Raw genomic sequence first — 26,611 nt, forward strand, 5'->3', positions numbered from 1 at the left:
CAGGCATTCAACATTCACCACCTACTATAAAATATTGACTCTGCACATTCATTCATTTCTACCCAATAATTGATTCTTCTTTTTTTGCCAGTTACAGGCCTGTAACAGTATTCAGGGAGGTTGACTTAATCAAGATCTAGTTAAGAAAAAAGAGAACCTCAGCGTTTTCAAGTTTTATTCTTGTCTACACCACATAAGCATGTATGTAATCTATTTTCTTAATGAGATACTTTTACTCTTTTCCCCTCTTATCACTATTAATTCCAAATTTACCATGCACAAGAGCCATCCATAGTCTACACCAAGGTTTCTGCTTTAATCACAAAGTTGGCATTACTCTGTCAAAGGACAGAGCTTCTTGTTAACTTTTGCTTAACGACCTTCTCAGCTGGAGCCCGTCTGTAAATACAGCTCAAATGGCCCAGCTGGCACAAGAGAGATTTCATTCCCTTTTCTGGTAAAGTGAATACTGGCTTACACAGTCAGCCCAAATGTCGTCCACTCAGAAATGCCATTTTATGGCATTGGTGGCAGGATTGCTGCGTTGCTTACACCGAGGCGCTTCAGAGGTTCTTGGTTGGAGGAAGGCAGTGCTCTGCCATGACAACTTCAGCTGGCTGCTCCTCTGCATTGAGCAGCTTGCTAGCAGCTCCTTCTCCCCCACGCTCGCAGGGAATGCGCATCTGGTGCTCTGCAGCTCTTTTGATTGCTCAGGCTTACCCTTAAATAATTAGAAATGGTTTCTGAAGTACAGCAACACCCAACGCTGCATATAAAAACATTGTGCAAACAACTTGCTAAGAGCAGCAATCATATATACATATGCAGACACTCACACATACACACTGCCATTTACACTTCACTGTAGCAAACTACATGTATAAAATTAAGAAAAAACAACAGTTTGCCTTTCCCTCTACTCATTTGATGAGTAAAATGTATATAAGTGAAAAAGAATAGAAAAAGGTATTTTTAAGCCATAGCAGAACATTCAAGGTGAAAATGGTGTTGTGTAAGCAGTGAATATTTTTTTCATTCGGAATACCTGAAATAGTACAGTACCTGCTCCACTCTGCCAAACGTAACAAATTATATAACAATTTTCAACAAGTAAGGCTACCTTATTCTTGATCAACTCTTCTAATTGCTTGAAAAATTATTCTTAAAAATTTTTGGGTTTTTCTGCTAAAAAGCTCTGAATAATTTTGGGAATCCCAGTAAAATCTATTTGGTCAGACATTATCCACCTGTCTTTCCACAAACAGGCACTTATTTTCTTTTAGCTGGAATTTTCAAAGCCATTTGGCTCGATATGGTTGAACATTTTTCCATTAAAAAAAAAAACATTAAAATCTAAGTTTTCAGCTTTTTTTCATTAAGTCAGTCCTCTTTCCTTGAAGAAATGTGCGGTCTTCCACCAACCCAAAGAAAAAAAAGTCAACAGTTTCCATTAAAAAAAAAAAATCTCAAATTTTCAATTAAAACCCTTCAGTTGAAGTGACAGTTTCTGTTATCATTTAGGTACTGCCATGGCAAAAAACCAGCTTACGATTTCTATTCTGCTTTACAATAGAGACATGGTAAAATGCTTGGGAATTGGGACTCACTTTTCTCTTGACAAGCAGAGCCTATACAAGATCCAAGCTTTGTAACCTATGCCAAAAGACAGCAGTAGCCCAGTTTGTAGCCCCCATGGCTACCTGCTGCCTTTTCCCATATGCAATCCCTTCCCTGGGCACTCAGCACCAGAGGTAACTCCCCTGTAATTCAAGGAGAAGTACCAGCACCAGAATGAGGTACGTAACTTTTTCCAGCTAATTTGTAAGTACACTTTACCCAATTAAAAAAAGACTATCTAATTTTGCTTATAGATTTGTAGGAATGAATCAATCCTTGTTGGTAGAAGGTTGAATTATTAATTTCAGTTTTCACTAGACTTTCTGTCCACATTTTAGGAAAGAAACCATATTGCCATTTTAATAATGGAGAGGGAACGTGTTTCTTAAATACAGGTATTTAAGATTACTTTCCCATCCGGTGCTTTAGAAGGTACCCACATAGCAAATGAAGGCTGCATTCTATTGAATAAAGAGGATAGAGAAGTAACATCCTCCAAGTTGCTACAAAAGGAAGGGAAATAGAGGGGAGCAAAAATTTCCTCTTTTCTATTCACCAGAGTTAGACAGAATCTACTATGGTGTTTGGGAGTGCAAAACAAACAAATGTGGATTTTTTAGGATGGAGAGCAAAGTTTAAAAAACAAACCAACAAAAAAAATCCACAGGGAAACTATTTCCCTCCCCAAAGGTATTAGCTAGAACCCTAAAGAAAATTTAAAAAGTTAATTAAGCTCAGGGCTATACATCAAGCCAAAGTCACTGAAAGATCAAGGGAACAAGATGTGTTTACTGTAGCTGATATAAACAGCACATAATAATGTGGTTTTTCTCAAGGACAGTTAGAATCATAGAACATCTTGAGTTGGAAGGGACCCATAAGGATCATTGAGTCTATGAAGATAACCACAAAATCCAATACATCCACAGAGAGAGTCCCCAAGTTTTGCCCAGCTTTTGACTGATGTGGTTATTTCTGTGGACCACGTCCTTTACACCCTCATACTGCTTTACACAAGCTCTATGCACCGCTATTCCCCACTCACAGTTGGTAACACGAATACTGGAGCCATCGAAATCAGTTGAACTTCTGTGCAACTGAAGGAACCGTGGTTAGATGCCCACAGAGCCTGTTTGGAATATTCTTCCTCTTCCTCCGCCCCCCCAGACTACATACATAAAAAAAACTGGGCACTTGGAGACGGAATAACTCATGTTTTCTGCAGATTGCTATCAAAAGTATGAGCACTAAAAGAGATAAGCTCTCCGCTTTTCACACTACTCTAAAGAAAACACATGATTTTAAAGACTGCCTAGTACGGCAAAATATTGAAGGGTACAACACAAACGACATTTTGAGAAATAGGACTGATTTTCAACTTCCTATAAAAAAATAGTTTTTCTATTAGATGATGAAACTAAACCTCTAGCAACAAGAGTAAGAACTACTCATCTGTGGTAGATGTGCACTTGATTTAGCAAGTACTTAAGCACACAACAAGCTTTAAAAGTGAATAGGCTCATTTAGTTCAACTTTACCCATCCACTCAGAATAATAGATAATAAAATATTAAAACTTGGAACAGGTTTGAAAATCTTGTTGAATGGGAGCATGAATAATGAAGTTGTGAAATAATTCAGTCCCACCTGAAACAAAACAGAGATTCAAGGGAATAAAAAAAGCTTTTCCCTCTTTCATTAAGCCATATTTCAAATAATTTTTGTCTCTTCCAAAGCTTTTTCATCATTCTGTGCTCAGCTACGCAAATGAATGGATGAACTCAGGCCAAAGGATATTTTTCTTATTCAAATATAAATTAAATACATTCTTCTGACTGGGAAGACAGAGTGTATCCTGCTCCAAAAACAAAGTTTACACACTATAGAAAAATACATTCCCCACCTCAACACTAAAAAAAAAAAAAAAAGGGGGGGGGGGGGAAGCCTATACAGTGGAATACAGAAAATATCACAGGATACACTGCACCTCAAAATCCCATTTCCATAGAAATGCATGGATGTTCTAACAGATCTTTTTCTTAACAAGATGCCAATGAATTTAAAAGCTGCATATTTGCCAGACCTGCACATTATTCTTGATCATATCACCATGCCAGTCATTTCAGATGGCATATGGGATTAATAATAATAGGTTAGAACAAGATCACCTATCATAATCTATTTCCTATATTAGGATGCAAACCAGAGCACAAGTGTCACAGCAGAGACGAGTGCAACATCTGTATTTATTCATGCAATTCTCCCTTCTTCCCCAAGAACCACATCACTGAACCTGACACTGCAGTATTAGGTCACTTTTTCAGCTTAGAGACAAAAAGCTCATTTTAAAAAACTGCTTCACATCCCCCACGCCTTTTTCTTTCCTAAAGTATAGACATCTCTTTACACTAAAATTCTTAGCAAAATCAGGTCCTTTATTCTTCTGTCTTTAAAAAAAAAAAAATTATGATGGAAAAATGTGCATTCATCTTGTCATGTTTCACCAGCTTTTTTCCCAAAATTGAGTCTTATTCTTCAACCAACCTATGCTCTATCTACCTGTGCTCCATCCATCAAGGATGCTTCTGAAATTGTAAGTAAAAACAGCTGACATTCATTTCACTGTCAGAAGGGCATGTCTTACCCAGTATAAATGGCTAAAAGCACCTACTTGAAATATACAGTTCATCATCTAGGCCTGTATCTAACAGGAACAGATGGAGGTAAGGTGATTAATTTCTTCATTTTGATGGAAAGAACAAACGCTTTCCTAGACAGCCATAACACCTCAAACCACTTAAAAATAATGAGTATTAAAATGCGATTTTCTCTACAGAAGAGTTTAAGTAAGGACACCTACAACTTTTCTTTTAATATACTATTTCTTACCTATATTATCAAATGATTTGTCTATCATTCTCCTGTAAGTATGCTGGATAGATGATGTATAAATAGATTCATAATAAATTACTCATCTCACCAAGATGAATTACCAAACTGAGATTCCTAAAATATCTTCCCTTTTTATCCTCACTAATTGTGAAATGAGTCATATAAATTTTCAACATTTAATCAATTTGTAAAGTACAGTAAAGGATTAAACAATTTTCTGATGTATTATGCATGGCATTTCCTTTTACTAGGCAATACTAAGACACACAAACATAACTGCACATTATATTGCACACGCTGGATATGACATCAGGCATTTGGCAGTTAGATGTGATGCTGGCAAGGTTTTCAAGATGGAGATTTACTGCCTGTATCCGTCGCCCTTCATTTTAGGCCCTGGTTTGGAGTGAGATGGTGATACCATGCTATGACATTACAAGAGAGATGTACTATCCCATAACCATTACCACATACTTCTCTTAAACACTTCCCACCGCAGGCTCACCCATACTGGCTCATCAGTGGATACCTCAGAAAAGTCCAGATTCTACAGCCCCAAGCAGTAATGAACAAAGAAGCCAATAAAAAAATCCTTTATCACTTTCACCATTAATCAAATGTACCTCCAAACAAGTAGGAAAATACAACAAGCCTTGACCACAGAGCAGCTATCTCAAGAGGGTGAGCCAGATTGTCTTCTGAGGAAATGGAAATGTCTGCTCTTCTGTCCCTATTTTTGTAGCGGTATCCCTTCTGAGAGGGTGATTGGCACACAAACATTTCAAATTCCATCCAAACCTAACAGCTCAATTTTTACTTCTGCAAATTTTTCAGCATTTACCTTCTAAGGAAACATTTGTGATTTTTCCTTATTCAGCCAAAAAGGAGGCAATTAAAAAATCTCTTCAAGTTTTCCTCTTGCTTACTAAGTATATTTTCATATCCAGTTTGTAAGATTAATTATAGCCAACTTTAAAATGCCAAAAGGCATTCAACTTGTCAGTGCCTATAAATAATGGCAGACTCATGTTAAAGTATATTTACATATCAATTACTTAGGACTCAATACTACACATGCTCTTGAAAAATACATTACTCTTGATTATAAATCAAGACAATTCACTTATGCATTTTAAATACATAACTGTCCTCACATTTTCATAAATATTGGCAATACGCTATCAGTCTCTAAAAATGCTTCAATGAAATGAAAGCATACCTTTTCAATACTCTAAAAGATGACTAATCATTTCACATTAATTCCTGCAAAACTGCAAAGACACATTAGAAGAAATCCTTGTTAAAGTTCTATTAGTCTGTATTTTCTCACCAATGCAGCGCTAATAGAAGTGTGGGGAAATTCCTAAATTACTCCTATAAACTCAAATCCTAAAGTATCTATAAAAGAACTACAAGCTGCTCCAATACCCTTGGTTAAAGGCAAAGTATTTTTACAAATTTCTGAGGCAGAAAATACAATATGCCTTTGTCAACTTTTCCCAGCTTTACAAGATGTTTCTGTGCTCTAATATGTCTTTTCTACCTCTACAAACTGTCATCCTATGATAGTAATTTTAAACTTCGACAAGCTGTGAAAGCCAAGGCATTATTGCCCATATAAAATTACTAATCACAGCTTTAGGTTTAGGGCTGTTCTCTGAAAGAGGAAAAGAAACCTCCAGTCCATTCATTGGCCCCAAGGCAGGATCAACTCTTCCTGAATCACCCTGGATAAATTTTTGTTTAGCTAGTTCTTAAAAACTTGCGGTGCTGGATAACCTGTAAGTTCCTAAAATAAACTGCTGTAGGACTCAACTACCTTTTCTGCTGGAGAATTTTCAGAACAGCTAACCTAACTTTCTTTGCTGCATTTAAACCTTACTACTTCTTGCCTTACAGAGGCAGACATTGACCTGCAACACTGGGCAGATTAGCCAGGTTAACTGAAGGTTTCCTTCACCTTTTTGTATCTGGTTCCTCTTTCAACCCTTGAGTCTTCTGTATATTTTAAAAAAGAGAAAAGGATGCTCTCTCCCTACATGTTTACACACCCCCAAGGCAAAACGGGCTCTCTACATGCTATTAGGAGATAATATTAAGATGACGTAGTAAGATCCAGCTTCCAAAAACTATGTGGTATACTTCAATGATTGATTAGACATCGTCTTACACAAATGTCAAAATTGCAACACAAAACCAACAGGTTTATTGATTATGACTTTCTTTTTTAAAATTTAATATTTCACTTCTACAAAAACAATGCTGAGTACAAAACCGCCAGTAGGCTAGAGCTCTGTAATAAGCAGTAAAGGAACAGTGATAAGTTTTATCATTTCCATAGCACTTAAGTTTCTTTAATGGACTATATAATTTTTGATCAGTGTTGATCAAAACAGCAGTCATCTAAGGTAGATGAGTATTATAACCCACAGTTCACACAGAAGGGCAAAAACAGAGCAGCCAAAGCCTGAACTTTCGAAAGCATCCACTAAATTCAAGTGCCACCATTTTCAGATACCCAGCTGGAGCTATAAAGGGCTATGCAGAGGTGTGAACACTGGACGAGCAGTTAGCACTCGTGAAACAGTATAACACACTGATATTTTTCACTACGATAACTCTTCAGCTACAGCCTTTAGAGTACTCAGAACAGCATATGACACTTCACCCTCTTGTGTGAATCAGAAAAACACAGAAAGCATAAAGATTTTTCATGCTGTGTAAAGAAGAGCTGGGTAATGAAGTGTGTAAAGGGTGCATGATATTTGAATGAGAAAGCAAAAAGATTTCTAATGACTAGGGTACTTCTGCATTATCTGAAATAACATGCAATCTGACAATTCAAACAAATCCAGTGCTAACACTCTATTATATGTCCATAACTGAATGCTATTTACATTTCGTTTTTTTCTTCAACATTATACACATACAGACATAGGCTGTATGTGTGATAGGGAAGGTTATCTCATCCTGCTGATTTATGGTTTCGCATTATTGTAACACTGAGAAATCCACTACTGACAGTTAGTCAGTTAAATGCAGAAAATGCGTGACAAACTATTCACAACCAACCTGTGCTCTGACTAGGATAAGGCTCACTATCACAGCACGTGTGGACATTTTAATTTTTATATTTTTAAACCCTCTACACACTATTTTTTATTTATGACTTTTACAGCTTAATAGTCCCCCTTCCCACTCCCCAAAGCACCCTCCTCTCACTCTACACAAAAGTTCCAGGCCTAACAGCAATAATAACCATTCTCATCAATGGGCAAAGGCAGCCCTAGAAGAAAATCAAACGAGGTGGTTCTTTGTTTCTGGATGTTGCCTTTGATGTTCAAGCTGCAACTCTTCCTCTTAGTCAAGACAGACTTAATAGTCTTGCTTGATTGGCATGACTAATACCGTAACAAGACATTCTGCAGATCACATTAAACAGCTGTGCAAACTGCCTGCACTCACAACTTGGCTGCTGACATTATTTTTATTTTTATTTGATGTGATTATAATATCTCAGTGACCAATCCTGGATCAGAAACGCCATGTGACCACATTCCCCTCTTCTTCTTCCACTCTCTTTTCTCCCAGACTGTTTGAAACGATGCCTGCGTGGGCAGGATGCAGGGAATAATTGGTTGGGAACAGAATAGGCACCTGGCAACTCCTAAGAAGCCTATCTGCCAAAACCCCTTTTTGGCTCAGGCTTTGTAACCCAACAGTCAAACGCCTAGGCACAGACTCACTGAATAAGACAGATTTTTGCACAACTTCCAGGACAAAACCCTCAGCTATATAGTCAAGCCTAGTTAGAAACCATACTCAGAAGAGCCTTTTCCCCTAGAACTGGGAACAGGTCCTTGTTTAAAGCTGCAGAGTGAGAGCAAACAGTACAGTAACACACTGGTACAGTTACTACACTCCAAACTGCCTGAATGTTTGCAGACTTTCTGAAATTGTCTTAACTGAACTAGCTCACCCAATTCTGAATTAATTCACCCAAAATAAAGACCAAATAAATTATACAAGGCAACCTTAATTTTATTTCTGAAATCTGAGAAAAGAATATCCCAAATCTTTCCTCTTAGAATAATGTTATCCCTTCTGTTGCCACATAACAGACTGCAATGTAAAGAAAACTAATACTAAAAATCCCTCAAGCCAAAAGGATAAACTGGTGATAAAAATGTCTTATATAATAAGGATGGATAAACTGTATTACTTTCACACCAAGCGCAGCTGCAAAATAAGTGAATTGCAAAATTATGATTTAATGATACCCTCTTTCAGAATTCTGTTCACTCTCTCAGATGCCTGGAAAATAAAAGCCCCAAGACCTCTGCTTCACACGCAACTTAATGGCAAGACACATCAGTGCCATTACTTTTCCCATCACTGAGGTGGACAGAGAGATGCATCTGACATTACCAAACAGGCGAAGCAAAGCGACAGGAATAAGGATGCCTATTCCATATTAATAAAACAATAATTTGAACTAAGAATAGCTAAAGGAAAAAAAAAAAATTAAATTGTGTGTGTGTTTGATATTAGTTATTCCCTGGATATGAGTTAACAGATGTCAATATGGAATATTTTTTCCAGAGAGATGTTTGTCAATCTGTCAATAGTATTTTGCTTATATGACAAACAAACAGTTGTTAACATCAATTGATTTGGTAAGCCTTTAGTCGTATCATCAATGACAGGCTTCAAAAAAGGCTGTCAAAGGAGCTTTAGGGGGAAAAGGACAACAAGAACAACAAACAATTTTGGCCTTTAACTGGCCGTATTTCAGTGTTACTTTCTATTAGGAGTCAACTGTTAAGTTAGGGACTAGAGCCAGTCAATGGCAAAACAAACCTGCTTACAGCTTAGTTTGCTTTACTCATATTTCTGTATTTTAGCTCCTGTTAGGGAGGCAGAACAAAGGTAAGGGATGGTGTATAGCCAAAAGTCTGAGGAAAGACTGTGTAGTCCTACGTCTGGGTCACATCTCAAGTACACACACCATTTATGTCAGCATGAATGGGCAACTCTCCCATACCAGTAACCTGTACAATATTATTTTTATTCTGTCAAGACAGCATGGGAGAAAAATGTAGAGGATGTGACTTGCTTCAGGTTGTAGGTAAGATGCTTCTGGCCTTTGCCTAATTGTAGTCACTAAATACATCTCACCAAGAGCCTAGTCATTATGGGCTCTCATACTCACTAGGGTCTTCAAAAACACGATTCAGCCAGCCCAACATCTGAAACTTGATGTTGACTCTCTCTGTAATGTGTATAAAAAAGCTGAGAGAAAAACCTGCAGGAATTTAGGAGAGTCAGATATGTGGGATGACTCCAGGCCAAAGCTGAGGGCTGAGATGGCAACCAAGTTTCAGTGCCCTGGGCAGCAAATTTATTGACAAGACTGGTTTTTTTAGCCTTTCCAAAACCTTGTTGAATCCTACAGTCATATGGGAAATACAACAGTCCAGGTCTTCAGCATGAATAAAAATGAGCACCTGTTGAGCTTGGTAAGGATGTGAGAGTACTCAAGGATGAGGACTTCAGTGAGGATGGCTGAAACAGCACTTCATACATGCAGGGGAGAGCCAGGCATCACTCAGAACCTCTGAAATACCAAAGGAAACAACCTCTTCTACTTGACCGTGGGACAAAGAGGAGCAATGAAATTCCTGCAGTGTCTCCCAGCAGCTCGAACACCCAGAATCAAGCCATCTTCCCCTTTCCTGTTACTACCTGAAAAGAGGGAAGACAGTTCATTTTCTGCCAAAGCAGACGCACGGCACAAACTCATAGAAACAAGACAGGCAGGAAGGAATTTAAAAAAAAAAAGTCTGGAATTTAGATAGTGAAAAGAAAGGAATTCAGAACCACTGCAATGACCTGTCTGACCTAGGAAGTATTGGATATGGCAGACTGCAAACAAGACCAGCAGAGTATAAAAGGGTCACTGACCCTATGGACAGCATTTCCATCCAAAAGCTAGTGGGTAACCTTTTGCAACAAAAAAAAAAATTTACTTTAAAAAAAAAAAATTATAGACACTGACAATAGCCAGATTAAACCAGCCGCAAACCAGCCAAGATCTTCATTTTTCTCAAAAACAATATCCCCAGCTTCACTAAATCAAATCATGGCATACCTGTATTTTTTTTGCTTTAATACAAAATAGACATTTTAAAGACAACTAAAGAGAGGGAAAGAGATCGATTTCAATGTGCAGTTAAACATTTCCTTCTGGAAGATTTCTTCTCTTGCAATGTCCTTAACACTGCCAGTGCCATATTTCAGCGCAACTAAAAGACAGTGCTTCTCCATATTACAGCCCTGCAGACTTTTTGTTTGTTTGTTTAGTCATTCCTCAGAGGGTCAATGTTGTTTGGAGACATTTACAACAATTAATTGCCCCTCAAGTTCCAAAGAGCAAATTTTTATCCTCTCAAACAAGGTGGGAATCAGGTTATAGGTTACAGGGAAATGACTGACCAGATACAAACTGTGTATGCTGCATTAGCCACAATGACTCTTGGGATTGAAGGCCTACTATTAGTTAAGAAAAGAGAGGATTCATTCAATTATTGTACTGTATATTAGTGAGCTAATGGACATGGCATATGAGGAGAAGAAATAACAGACATTTACTATCTTTTCTGAACAGAATGAAATAAAACATGAAATTTTTTTTTTTAATAGCTAGTAAATTTATATTAATATTCATCTGCAGAGGAGTAAGAAAAACAAGGGCTTTGATGTTAGGCTGATATAACTGCCAGGGCTGCTACAGTCTCCTATTATGTACCGGGATATCAGCATATCTTCCCTAATCCTAATTTAATCTCATACATATTCTTCATCAGTTACCGTTAAGAGAAGTTTTTCACCTGATGTCATGTGGAACTGAAACAGTATTGCTGATGGTCACAGTGACATAAAATAAAGGCAAAATCAGTCAAACTGAAAGGGCTAACAAGATAAACAGTTCAGAAATGACTCACTTAAACTTGGCAAGCCTCTTAGGGATAAGAGCTGTGCTATGACTGGTCACGTGCAGGGCTAGGCTCAAAAGAACTAAAGTTAGTAACTCTAAAAAATGGGCGACAGCATTAAATCCCAATAAAAACACAATGTCTGTGGCCAACAATGCTGTCACTTACGTACGTGCATCCAAGTTTGCTATGGGCTACGTTCCCTGGAGCAGACAGCTTTCAGAAGCACCCTCTTTCCCCTGCACCATACCAAATAACAGTCTCTAGTGCGACTCTAAGCAGTCATCCTCCCTTTTTTTCCTGGAGTGCAATAAAGAGAACAAAAGGGAAATGCAATGGAGCTGTTCTGTGATTCTTCCTGTGAATGGAGAGAAGATCAGAAAAGGCACTCAAAAGGAAGAGAGGAGGCAACAAATTAATGAGGAATGAGTTGTGCTGCATTTAGGCTAAAGCATTCTGCATCTTCAGCCAGTCAAAGCCAGGAATGTAACAGCTACAGCTGTGCATAGACACGAGCGTAAATGACTATTTCAGGTCCTTTCCATGCTACCTTTTACTTTGCCCCACTGTCTCAACTAGCATAGCTTCACTAGCCCTGGTGCAAGCAGCTAGTGTTAAGTAGTGATATATAAGTGGAAGATGTAATAGAATAAGGATACATTTACAAGTCAAATACCGGGCATGCAGATGTTACACAGCCGAGAGCTACTGAAATGCCTTTTTGTTTTAAAATTGTTTAAACTCAGTAAGTTTCATCACCAAAATTAATACCTGCTGTTTGTGTTGTAGCAGACAGAAGAACCTATTTAGCATAGTGATAACCATCAGCTAAGTTGTTTATCTAAGACTTTACTGCACCTGCTTCTCCACCACTAACACAAGTTTCAGGACTAAATTACATCTCAGCCAAACCTTGATCATCATACGAAGCACACACTGCAGAACAACTCACACACACACAAACAAATCTTCGTGTAATGTCCTGAGAATAGCTAAAACTCACACAAATGAAGACAAGCATAAGTGTCTACTAGCATCAGACAATGAAGGAAACTATCAGGTTTTCTAGCATGAATCTCAGGTCCCATCCTGCCTCCCTTCTGCCCCAGACAAGATATCTTGCTTCTCTACTTCTCCAGGTCTGTGTTCTTGTAGGCATGTTAATGACTTGAAGCTTATAAGATCACTAAGTAGAAGGAGACAACCAGTTCTCTTCCTGTGCATCTTGGGAAGAACATGAACCTAGACCTCTACAAACGAAAGGTCAGCATGACCCAGGTCTATGGGAGTGCAAAAAGATCCAGGAAGAATGTTTTAAATATTGCAGATGACTCTCTCTAGTACAGTTGAGCCATCAATGTACTACGTGCTTTAAAAACATGCAAGGAGACTTAGAACTGCAAAGAGCTTACAATATGAAGTTGACCTGTGCTTATTTTGTACTGTTAATCATCTTCCTGATTCTGCCTTGAAATTTTGCTGCAAACAATATCCGTCTCCGTTTGAAAAGTCACAACATTTTGTCACTTACTGCTGCACAGGGTATACAATTACAGTAATGTAATTTTCACAGGAAGGTGGTATTTAGAAGAGCTAATATCACAGACACAATGAACACGAGGAAAATGGATGGAAGCACAGAAAAAGAGAGACAAAGGAGATAAAGCCAGATCCACAAAAAGAAGCAAAATGTTGAAATCAGGACTTCCGCAGAGATGCTTAGGTGCAGGAGATGGAAAAGATGATCAAAGCCCTTCGGCAGATTTTCATTAGTAAAAAAATCTACAGCAACTTAAGTTCTGGCTACACACAGAAGCATAACTCTGCGTTGGCAGGGATGGTCAGCTGGCACTGCTCCAATGCCTACTCCTGATCAATATTCTCTCAGTAGACATTCTACTTCTGTCTGCAAAGAGGACCAATGACCTCAGCATGCTAACATGAATCTCTAGAGAACTTCTACTCAATACACACAGACTGTCTTCTGTTGTCCAAAAAGAAAAGAGCAACTGCACCTCCATCTGCAAAAGGAAGTATTAGAACGTACCAGGCTACAATTCAAGTCTGTGAATGTTAATTAAACACAGACTATCCTACAGTGCAGAATCAGATATTTTAGAAACCTCAAGCTTAAAAGAGTACAAATCAGCTTTAGAATTAGCTATTTGCTTAATTCCCATTTTTCTTCTCATCCTACTGTGGCACTACACTGTTAGGAATGCTATTTTAAAGTTTCTAAATCTCCTCACAAATTCCACTTTAGAAGCCAGATGTTCAAAGTTCAGCACTGCAATGCATTACCACATCTGCATTTCTGTGTTGAACTGCCTTGAGAAAGTACCCATTCAAGACTGACCGGCAAACCTGAGTGCGGATCAGGAACTGGAAAGTCAGTCCAGCAGTTCACAGTGAAATAATTTTCCTCCCAGATCACCCCTTTAGTAACTCATCCTCAGTGTTCACACCATTATCTGTATCTTTCAGCACACTATTCATAGTCCTGTAACACAGCTGTATTGCTGCACAGGGAAGCTTCTGGTGCAAAACCAACTTTTTTACCTTTGGATCAGCAGTCAGCAGCTTAAATGCTTGATATACTTGTGCTTCTTTCACACCTCCACCGAGATCCAAGAAGTTGGCTGGCTTTCCACCGTTCAAGGATATTATATCACATGTTGCCATTGCAAGTCCAGCTCCATTGACTGTAATTGTAAACATCAAGTGCTTATATTTCACATAAAAGTATGTAACATTTGGGAAAAGGCTTAAAACATATCAGCACAACCACATAACATGGCTCAAAATGTTACATAAATATTATTTCTTAATAGGTCAGTACCTATTCAAGGATATTCAGTGCAACAAATAATTCAAAATCTGGTGCATACACACCAACATTTAGATTCCTTTTTACAACTCTATCAACTTTACGACTTAGATGTGCATCTTCCCTTAAGCATGTATGAGCACTGGAATGCTAATTGTGGAAATGCAAAAACTTCTGATTTTAAAAAAAAAGACACACACAAACTTCTGGGAATAGTGATCAGTGATCACATCACGAGACATGAAGGACAAATTGAGTCCTTAAGCTCCCCTCCCATCTGACAGCAGTAGATAATGCTTTGTATTACTGTAAAACAGACAACTAATTTTGGGGACAGATATCAGATGCTCCTGAAACTGCCTTTTATTTTGTGTTTACACCAGTCTAGAAGCATTCCCATGGGCACAAACATCCTCTAAGCTAGGAATAGTAGATGTGAATTATTTGTCCGCAGTAAGTTGTTCCTGCTGGACAAAGTAAGGCTTCTGTGTCACCTGTAATTCAACAGCAATATCTAAGACTGAAAAAAAAAAAAAAATACTGTAGTGTTGCCAATTATTGCTTGGGGGTTTTTTGGGTTGTTTTTTTTTTTTTTTAAATCGAGATTAAAATCTCACTGTCACTTACTGAATCAACTGCAACACGTTATCAGTATCTTCTAGATTTGTGGTTAGAGTACACATCAAAGCAATGTAAATACTGGATATTTACTAAAACCAGTCATTCCACCAAGCTGAGATAAAATGACTAATTCAATTAGAGTCATAATAAAATGTTTTACTGGCTAAAAGAATTTGTACAAAGTAAAAATTATTTAGAGCACAGCTGACTTTTTTACTTATTTCTTCTAAACACAAGAGTAATTCCTGTTCTACAGAAACTTCAGAAAAATAAGAAACTGGCAGTTTCCTTTTAACAACCAAGCAGCTTCTTTAGCGACTTTCCTTAAAGGCAAATGGAGCTCAATATTAATTTGTAAACAAGAATACCATGTTCTTACACACACACTTTTGCAGTGCCTTCTGAGTAACACAGTCTCATTTTTGAAAATTAATGATCAAATTTTGATTACTTTTCTTGTTTTGATTACTGGAAAGACCAAATGCATCAGCTTAAGAATTCAGAACGTAGAAACCCCACAGGCTTCTCCCTTAGCCTGTCTTCTCTCTGACTCACACATGCCCTGCCTGTCCGCTGCTGTGGCCTTCATCACAGTTTCAGCACAACTTTGGTTTCATTCCTGCAAGAACTTGTGGAAGGACAGACAACTTCAGCAAAATAGACTGAAATACTGTCAAGGGTGGACTGAACGTCAGTATGTAAACAAAGTCTATACACTGAACAAGTATGAATTTGTCTTCAAATGTCTTTTGGATTTATTCGTTCTTACCAAAGCAAGCAATATTTCCATCCAGTCCTATATATTTTAAGTCATATTTGGCAGCTTCGTTCTCTATAGGCTCATTTTCAGACTTGTCATCCATGGCAAATATTTCTTTTTGCCTAAATTCTGCATTGTCATCAAAGTTTATCTTGGCATCAAAACAAACAACTAAAAAAAAATATAAAACAACATATAGGCATTTAGAGTTTACAGTTAGTCAGAGCTTCTGAAATATTACACCAATTAGTACAGCAGGGACGGGGAAAGGGCTGCTTAGGGAGTGATGCTGCTTCCAGCATATGATCAGCTGAAGTTCTAGCACTGAGTCCAGTAGAGAAGGGTAAGTTTTCCCCAAATCCTATATTGAGAAAAGGTACAGCAAGCATCTCCACACTACACAGTCATGTGCCTTTGTCAAGGGATGATCTTCTACGTTTGCTTTAAACAAAGTTCCCCAAAATTATGAAGGCAGTTTTTATGATGTGGACAGGTGGTCTGCAGTAATTTCGTAAGAGACTACTTTCAGTATTTTGAAAGTATGACAGATATAACAGGTAACAGGTTAGCAATCCAAAGCGATGTTTGATAACATGCACTCATTTATAGTTAAGCAATACAAAATGCTTTCCTTAGCCATATTTTTAATTTATAATGTCATTAGGTATACATACATTATTTCCCTGAAGATCTAAATTAAAACAACTTTAAGCCAATGTATGTTAAAAATTATCAAAAGATGACTTTTAAACAAAGAAAATTTAAAAAGTAAATACAAAACTTCTCATCAATGTCAACATCCACTATGGCTGTAAAAACAAATTAAAAAGTAGCTAAACCTGACTATATTAAGTAATAGATACCAAAGACTAGCTAGTCGACATAATATTCACATAAAAACAAACAGTAAAAGAAATGCATGTAGAGTGAACTGGTTATTTGCCTATTTACTGACTTATTATTTCTATGGGTTTGCATAGGCAAACACCTCATTAGATTAAAATGTTCTAAGTAAATATAAGACTATATGCTTATCATTTCACTATTCAAGTAATTTGATTTGTACTATATCCAGATTATAATTACTGACTGAATTATAATTGATTTCTCAACGCAAACCAGTCAGATTTAAGTGCCTTTAAATGCTGCATCCAGAAAAATCAAATAGTTTTTCTTTCTGCTGTGTTTTGATTCATACTGCCATTGAAACATACATGGTACACATGCACCTGCTCATGAGCATTGTACACGTCTCTGCAACTAGAGCCCAAGTACAATTAAAAAGACAATTTTTAGTCTTTGATATAGATACCCATCAACTAAAATAACTAATCACACAATCTTTTTTGGTGAACAAATACCTCTCTCTCTCTTTTTTTTTTTTTAATATACAATTGCTTAACTTAGGAGAAAATACCTACGCAAACAGCAAACAAAACATTTACACAAATAGGAGAGTCTCAATTGCATGTCTTGATTTGCATTGGGTTTTCTTGTTTTGGACTTCTGATGTTGCTGGGGTTTTTGTGGTTTTCTAAATACATTTGATTTGTAACCAATACCAGATTAAATTAAAACAGGATCAAATTTAGTTTCAGTGACTGAAGTTTCAGAAAACTATTCATGAGCGTGTGCATATAATAAATCTCTCTCGGAAGAGTCTAGATCTTACCTGGTCAACCATCATGTGGGAATCTGCCAAAAGGAGAAATGTCTGAAGATCATGATATGCTTCCATTGTACTAGAGCTGCTTTAATTTTTTTTAACAATTAACTAAGACCTGTACCATTTTTCTTCTTCAAGCTTTCAGTTCCTTAAATTGCTAAAACAACTCAAAGCTAGAGTAAAACTGCAGTTTCAGAGCTCTTTTTACCTTAGACATGAACGTCCTCAATGTCACATTAATAGAATCTCATTTCTACAGAACATTCATCTTTAACAAAGGCCATGCTGTACAAAGTAGCAGGAAAAACACCTATTAATATTTATCAAACCATTTTCACCATCAAAAGCACATTGTTACATGCATGACGGATTATACAAATGAAATTTTCTTCTAAACAAGTATCAAAGAAAGCTCCAACACTTCTATTCAGGGAGTATTTTTGTTGTTTTTGCTAGCAGTGTAGGATTTTTGTCATCTGCCAATTCAACAGCTTACACTGAGAGCAAACAAAACAAAAACACCCAAAGAAATTGGCAGTTACAGGCTTCTGACCCAATAGTGTTAACAAAGAATTTGCTACAAAATTAAACAAAAGGAAATACATACAACAGTGTATTTTCTTATGGAAATTCACATGAGTGAAAAACACAAAAACCAGCAAGAAATAAATCCATCTTAACTGTTACTTTGACAGGAATAATGGTCTTCATACAGAGACTTATACTTTATCATTAGAAATAACTGCATTAAGCTGCTCAAATGTTCTTCCATTTGTTTTATCTTTATTCTTCTGTAAGACATTTCAGATGGAAAAACTGCTAGCAAAAAAGAAATAAGCACAGGAAAACTTCTGTGTATGTCTGCTAGTAAGATGGCTTCACAGCTTGAAACCCACTGTTTCTGCTCCTCAGCTTCCTGAATGCGAAACACATGGGGAAAAACCTCAGAGAAAACAGCATAAAAACTCCTACCATCCCTCAGATTAAGTCCTGCTCACTAAATATGCACAGCCATTCCAGAAAAGCTAACTTGGCAACTTATCCAAATCAGTTCATTTTTTTCCACAGTGCTACCTCATAGTACTCCAGCATGGATGCAAAGTTAGTACCAACATGGTTCTTTGGGTCCTTTTAGGACCACCAGTTTTGTTTCCTCTCATTCCCAACTGTCCTCTCCTTCACCTGCCCCTACTTGTCTACTGATTTCCCCTCCGTGTTGGTACCCAGCCAAATACATCCTCAGCACATCAATGATGCCCCTATTCCGACAGCGCTGTCTCTGCCCTTCTCACTTCCTTTTCAGTGTCTATAGACGTCTACAGCGTCCACTCACTAACACTCAAGACATACTTAAAGGTCTTCCTTGCAGGATTACATGGCTGAGATGATGTAGGTACTGAACTGAGGATTTTGTCCTTTGCTCTGCCAAAATGGCAGAATAGTAAAGTGCTTCTATACAAGTCATCTGAGCTAGTTTTGAACCAGCAAGTGTGAATACCAGAACAGCCTAGTCCTGGCAGAAAGAGCTCACCTCAAGCTCACTTCTCTGCCTGATAGAAGGCAATTGTCATAGATGTCCCAATTTCTGACATCTGACTGAGCATAAGGACTACTGGGTACCTTCCATACTGCCCTGTAGTGTTAAAACATCTTGGTCAATTATTCTACTAAAAAAAATGATTTCAACAAGTTTTGAGGAAGGAAATTTTGTTTTTGCAGTATCAATGGTCTTGAACCCACAAAACAAACCTGGTAAAGTGTATCAGTCATAGCAGACAAACATACCAATGAATTTGTTTTGAAGTAAACATCATAATCCGCAGGAAAGTTCCAGCAGTTTTTGTTGTACCTACTTTAAAGGTCCCATTCATCTTCAAGAGGTCAAAAGTGTCATGTGTTGCACATTGCTAGAACTTGAAAAATTCAGACAATTCATTTTACAAGGTCCTATTTCATTGTTCTGCTTTAACTTCACTGTGCAACACAAAATGAAAATGTCCTTCTCACCTCATTCCCGACTGGTTTTAATAAGGCCAATGGATCTATTTAAATGGCGGGGGAAAAACAACAGTCTATTGGGTTCTGAAGGCAAATTTTCCATTTCCATTTAAAATACAGCCTACAATAGAAATACACTGGTCAACAGCAGGGCTTTTTGTTTCTCTCCCCCAGTACACATTTCAGAAATTGCATAAGAACCAATGGAGCTAGAGTTAGTTGCTAAGAATTTGACTTACACTTATTAAGCTGAGTGAGGTTTACAATGCGGAAACTATTGATTCAACATGCACGTTATTGTGGTACTTCGAATGAGATGGAAATCTGAGCACACAGTGCTGCGAAAGATTCTCAAATAAAAAGAGTTAAAGCATTTGGTGGAAATCATTCTCACGAGGTAAACTCTGTCCAGAGAGCTAACGGATTCTGGTGGTAAGAACACCAAAAAAACTCAACCAAGAATTATTCGAAAAAGGTCAGGAAAAAAGGTTTGAAAAGCAGAATGCATACTTTTAGGTCATAAATATGTTCTTCTAACTTAGTTTAACCTGAAATCAGCTCATTACATAAAAAAAATTGACCGGACATTTGATCATTATCATCATTGTCTCTGAATTATCCTCATATACTTTAATAGACAAGGTATTCCTTTTTGTATTTGTTTTTAAAATGTCACTTTACAATAGGGCATTTTAGTGTACCAGAGCCCATTTTATAACAATGAGCAGCACTTTATAAGATGCGTTAATAAAATGGGGCAGGGCAGGATTTGTTTTACATCTTTTAGAGCTTTTTCAGACTACATTACCAGCAGAATTTTCCTTTTAAGCTGTGGACAATTCTCTGCCAATTCTTTTGCATTTGGTTTGCTAATAAAAATGGAAAAACAAGGTTGGACAATTGGAAGAGACTGCATAGTTTCTAGCCACAATTCAACTTTTGAATTCCTGACCAACTGAGCCAAAATATGGGGTTTTAGTGAAAAGCTGTTTACTTTACAAACTAGCTGTGTGCACATAAAAAGTATTCTTAAAATGCTAATTCTTTCAATTGGTACTCACTCCTATGAGGACCTCATGGTCTTAACTGACATAGCAATTATCTTTTTCCAAAAGTTTCCAGAACTGCAATGAAGCAGCCACATTCCTAATGTCTGTTAAAACGGGTAAAAGCTTTCTCTTTCCATTTTCTAATTTCCACTTTAATCTATAGGCATATCTTATAAGTTGGTTAAAAACTGGAATTGTCTTTCTTGAGTATTCTTTATCAGTGCTTGTCAAGAAACACCCACCAGCACTTCCCAATGCCAAAGACTTCTCTCAAATCACAAAATGATACTGTAGGTAGGGCCTCTACTAGAAAGTCACTAGCGCTTGTGAACCGCAGCCTTTGACGTTGAAGTCTCAGCTAGCTCCCCCTGAGCTCCACAACTTCTCACCTTTATCTATTTAAATTAAAGAGAAGAAATAAAAAGGGAGAGGGGGCATGGATATCATAAAATATTGGCATTAGGAATGAATGCAAGGGTAAAAATGGTCTGCCATCAAATGAAACAGCAAGGTGGTAACTATGATCCACTTGGATCGGCCCTACTCTATTTCAATATACCACAGGCATCTTTAGTTCCTCTTCTCTTTTGTTCAAGTTAATTGGACAAAAATGACAAATGGGAGGAAGGGTTTCAGCTGGAAAACCAACTACTACAATGACATGAAAGCTAACCCAGCCCCTTTTATTTACCCTATACCTTCTTAGCCCTGTATTCATGGTAGAAGCAGATCAATTACCCTTTTTCTTCCCAAAGGATGTAGCTAAGTGTCCATTCCAGCTGGAATTTCTCCTGTGCTCGAGTAGGTTGCAGAGTCATGCACTTATGATTTTAACTTACTTATATGTTTACAAATGTAAAATAAGAAGTTTCTTTCCGCACAATCTCAGGAATTCTAGCAACATTAACAAAAACATATCCAAGACAAAACAAAACCAAGAAAAACCCAACTTTGTACAAAGAGCAGAAGAGCAGAAAATGTTGCTGTTTCCCACCAAGCATAACATGTAGAAGCCGATACTTCCAGTATTTCGATGAAATAACAAAAGGTATTGAAATGTAAAATCTGCCATGGGAATATTTATGAATGTTGCTTAAATTACATTACAAAATGAAATTAATGCAAAGCTGCTGCTACAACCTTCTATGCAATTTAATTTATAGTTTGCATAAATAAAGAACTATAATGCATTCATTTGTTTCCTTCAATTTCTTACCTTGCCCTTCTGGAGTTTCACCAAAGGGATTCACTTCAACCTGAGTGGCATCAATTTTCAAGAAGAGATTATACAGCTTCTTAATTTGATCTGCTGCCTAAATTTGATCAAGCGATTTACAATTACCACACAGAAAAATAAAAGTTAATGTTTTCAAGGCAAAGGTAAACCATTATTGATTATTTTTAATGTATTAAATTGCACACTAGTTCTAGATAATTACTGCTTTTATTTCTGTTTTCTTAATCATATTTATATAGTATCTAAAATAGCTATAACGTAGCATTATGATACTGCATAACATTTAGTAAATGTGCATTTAAAGACTACACGAACTGGGGATTTTCTACAAAATAAACAGCACGATTACTATGACAAGTTTAATTTGAAAAGTGCCTAACAGTTCATAATGACATATTCGCTGGTATGCTGAGATCTAAGTTGCACTCATGTTCATCAGTCTAAATTCAGAAACCAAAAAGCAGTATGTGCACATTAGTGACTTTAGGAAAAAAAAAAACCCAACATTTCTCCTTCCTACATCAGTCTGAAATGTTTTCTTGAACAAATTGTCAGAAGCATGCTTGTCTACTCTTTATAAGATGCTCTTGCTCATTCCTTATTGTTCCTCACCATCTATCTCTGACTGGTTCTGTGGCCAAAAGTATTGTGACTGACTACTAACTTCCAAGTCTTTTGTTCTTACAACAGTCTTCCATTAATAGAACAATTTAAACAACAGCAACATGAACGTGCATAAAAATAATCCCTTTGGTTCATTACACACTGACAACCTATTAGCTGAAATAAGTTTGCAGATGAAGAAGTGCACTAACAAAGAAAAAATCAAATTTGTTCCTTCATTACTGATCAGTTAACTGAAGTACAGAAATCAAAAATATTTGGGACCTCTCCTAATAAGGACAGTGAATGAGAATAAAAAAAAAGAAGTCAGCTTTCTCCCACAACATCATTCATAAGAAAACATTACATTATAAAGACTCAACCCCAATACTGCACTACATCAGGAAGAACGTGGTGAGGGATGTTCCTATCTCCCCCTACTCAGTGCTGACAAGGCAGCACCTGGAGTGCTGTATCCAGTTTTGGGACCAACATGCTGAAGACTCTTTAAAGAGTTACAGTTTGGAAGCAGCATACAAACTGTTTATGAAGTCTTCCCTTCTCAAAATTCATCAGCTGAAGCATTCTCATTGGTTTTGATTTTTAAAAAATTACCAGTTATAAATCTGCACCCACCAAGGCAGCAGTTTCCTTGGCATGGCCACCGTGGTTGACAAAGTATCCTAACACCACATGGGTAAGGCTATCAACAGTGACGCTAAGGAGGAAGTCCCACCGTGCAACCCCACACTGATTCTTGGCAACCTGAAAAGCTGTTGTTGCCCTAGTACACTGCTGTAATTTTAACAGATCACCAGAATCGCTTAACTTTTATTAAGGGCTGCTCCATCTTTCAGCACCTCTCTGAATCAGGCAGCTTAATGTCAACATTTCTCTTTCTCAAGGTCTACAAGTACTGAGCCTCTTTGAGGCAAAGCATAAAATCCCAACCTAGAAATAGCAAATGTATAAGTAAATACTGGGATTTGTCTGAATAAAAACTATGTTCCTATGCTTCAGTAAATTCATTTGAGTTGATAGCGCAAGGAAAGAAATGCACTCACTGCAGCATTATTTAAATGTATTGTTAAAAAGTCCACATATTGCTGTTAATTATTAAGTACCAGAACTCTTCAAGGGTTGAAAGGTTCTACATAATCATTCCTCCTCATTAGATATACAGCTAAATCTCCAAATGTGTGTTAATCAACTTAATGATTACGCATTTGTTAATTGCACGGTTGGGATAGAAAATAATTAAAATTGCTGAATTAAAAATAAAGGAGTTCTACAAAAATGACAGTTTGACACTATAGAAAAAAAAAGGCAAAAGTAGCTTAAACAAGCTTTTTCTCTGCAAAATGATTCACAAAGGCAAAATATCTTGCATATTTATGTACACTATGGAATTCCAATATATATAAAAAAAAAGATACTGAAAAGACAACAAGCTGTCAGACTTTTCGTTTTGAGTTGAAGTTCGGAAAAAAAAAAGGCTTCAATTGCACAGAGAGATACACTTTTACTTCTCCCCATATTAAGGGCCAAATTTTCAAAAAAGCTCTACCCGTGTAATTCACTGAGCTCCAATGGAATTCCAATGAACAGCACATTGTCATCAATTGCTTCAACTGATGAAGAGACTTTCACTTTGGAACAATAAGGACCTTATTCAAATTGCTAAAGCCTGATGACAATTATATAGGTGCAATTTAATATTTAAAATGTCAAAATGGTCCTGATCTAACGGACACTTAGGCTTTCATGTCTATTTGGAAAGCATTTATTCTATAGCTGGGCTAAAATATCTTCAGTAAAAACTGAGGGAGTAGAGTCAAGTTACCTGCTGTTGCAAAAGTCCTTTGAAGCCCAAATTTTTTGCCATCTGCAATGCCTGACGATCCTTTATACCTTCAAAAATATCTATTTCCTCCTGTAACAATAACGTGCATAAATATAACTAAATAGTCAATCTGAATGGAGATTTATAACTTCAAAAGGAAAACAGTATACATTTGCAAATTAGTAATTAATGCATGGCTGTTTGCCAAGTTCTCCGAGACTGAGGCTATAGCAGCTGCCTATAGGGTATGTTATAATTACCACACCAACTATGAAACAGTCCTTCCAAAAAATATTTAATTCTTCAGGGTGGCATGCTGACAAGACAATGTGACACCAGTTTTCACTTTTAATTACTGTACAGATGGCGTTGACGAATATTTAGTCTGTTAATTTTTATGACATCTTCTGGAATATTTTCAAGGCAATGGTGTCACTGCCCAGTAACACTGTGAAGTTTATATAATTTTAAAATGCACATTAAATATTTTTACAATTTTTTGAATAATTACACTTGATTGTATCAATTATTTTCCCAGATGAATAGCTTGTCTACTCATTATCATGCCACAGTAATAAATACTTAAATGTAGTCATCGTTAAGAAAGTAATTACAACAGTTGTATTTCAGATGCAAGAGTCATCCAGGTACAAAGAAATAATTAACAACTCTGTCAATTAGAAAAAAACAACCACAGAAACAATAACCATATTGGCACTGACCCACTTGTGAAAAAACTGTGTACCTTTCTGAAAGTGAAACTCACTCATTAAACATTTCAGATATTAAGTTTAACATATCACGTAACAGTCAGATTTAAGCTCTTTTTCTAAATCGAGCTGGAGACACAAACACTAACAAAATCAGGTGTTAAACATGCTTCATTCATCTACTAGATGACAGGTCTGATCCCCTATTTGGTGAAACACAATTTTTATGGTTCTTACTGTCTTCTTTCCATATATAGAAGGAAAAATGGAAGGAGAAGGCGGGGGGGGAGAGAATATTCTTTTGGATAACTGACAAGGAAAATTTTTAGTCTAAAATATTATTTTAATACCTTAAAGATAAGTTCTGGGCTAGTAACTGCAACTTCTTCTATGTCAACACCACCCTGTGGACTGCCAACCATAACAGGTCCATTGCAGGCTCTGTCCATCAAAATTGCAAAGTATGTTTCCCTGGAAATATTCAGTGCTTCTGCAACCATCACCTAAAAATGAATACAGGGAAGAAAAAAAACAGCGACAGTTCTGACTGGTCCATCTACCTGGTGACACTTAATCTAAACATAGCTTTGCTTCCTTGAGATGTCAAGAGTAGTAAATGTCATAAAATCTTTTGCAATGTAAAAAGCAATTAAAAATTAACAGAACCAATAAGGGACAATATTTCCCTCTGCTGTGATCAAGCAGAGAACATTGTGGCTCATGTTTCCTGCTTTGCCTTAAAAGGCAGCAGTTTGATATTTGCTATCCTGAAAAGAAACGTTTGTTTCATTCCTTTTAAAGGATATTACAACCCAGTGATTTTTTTCCCCCGAGAAATCCTCTCTCCCTAAATAAGAGACTCCCCTGATGCTGCTGTTCTCACTGGGGTATGTAACAAGCAGTGTAAACCAGGAACACCTAACTGTTGGGGTTTTTTCCAAGAAGAGAATCGGAGCTGCTGCTGTGTCCATAAAGGGGACCTCCGTATTACCTTTTTATTCCCCAAAAGCACTTTAACATGCTGCCCCCAGAAAAACTTGAGTCACAAGGGACTACAGTCTTGCAAATCACATAGATGTAAGAGAGCATATGTTGGCCCTCTAATGCATCGCATCAGTAGCCCCGTTCCTTACCAGTAAAGCCTCAGGCTTATGTTCTCTCCCTCATTCTGACAGAAGGCCATCCTACACTTAGAAGCTCAGCACTGAATTCCTGCCCTGCCTAAGTATTTCCTAAGGAAATGGGTTTACATGTAATTCTGCCATCCAGCTGTTTACTTTCAGTTTAGAGAGACAAGCAGATGTGTAACCTTCAGATACTGGCACATTCTAGAAACATAAAAATTTATTCTTCCAAAGAGCTACTCATTTCTATTTTTTACTATAAGCTACAGAACCCTTTCATACCGATATCTGACAGATACCTCAGCACGCAACAAAAAAGATGATTCAAATCCTACATGATTGGAATCTACAAGAACTCACATTAAAATTGGGGGGTGAAATGGCCCATATAAATCCTTTGTTACTTTTTTTTCCTCTCCTCCCAAAAATATGCCAAAGTCCTTTCCATTTCAGTATTACAATAACTATAACTTCCTCTTCATCTGAGCTGTCAATTTTTGCAATAGTTTAACAATAGCTATTGAAGCAATTTCAGAGATTAAGTAGTTTTACACTTGGCAAAGGACTCACAAAACTATGTTTTGATGCAAGAATACTAAATTCCCCCAAATATTCTTCATCTTAAAAAAACCCAAAAAAACTGCATATGATCCTTACTAATTATTCCTTG

General features: G+C 37.1%; 1 protein-coding gene across 1 annotated transcript in view; it reads right to left on the reverse strand.

Annotated features, from left to right (window-relative positions):
* SUCLG2 (succinate-CoA ligase GDP-forming subunit beta) overlaps positions 1 to 26,611 on the reverse strand; it is a 131,822-nt gene that overhangs the window by 42,788 nt on the left and 62,423 nt on the right. The window contains exons 5-9 of the mRNA XM_076346618.1: positions 25,168 to 25,320; positions 24,108 to 24,197; positions 21,641 to 21,737; positions 15,721 to 15,882; positions 14,063 to 14,205 (exon numbers count right to left, since the gene is read on the reverse strand). Coding sequence (XP_076202733.1) covers positions 14,063 to 14,205; positions 15,721 to 15,882; positions 21,641 to 21,737; positions 24,108 to 24,197; positions 25,168 to 25,320 — 645 coding nt within the window. The remainder of the gene's footprint in view (positions 1 to 14,062; positions 14,206 to 15,720; positions 15,883 to 21,640; positions 21,738 to 24,107; positions 24,198 to 25,167; positions 25,321 to 26,611) is intronic.

This window comes from Aptenodytes patagonicus, chromosome 8, assembly GCF_965638725.1.
Source record: "Aptenodytes patagonicus chromosome 8, bAptPat1.pri.cur, whole genome shotgun sequence".
Taxonomy (NCBI): Eukaryota; Metazoa; Chordata; class Aves; order Sphenisciformes; family Spheniscidae; genus Aptenodytes; species Aptenodytes patagonicus.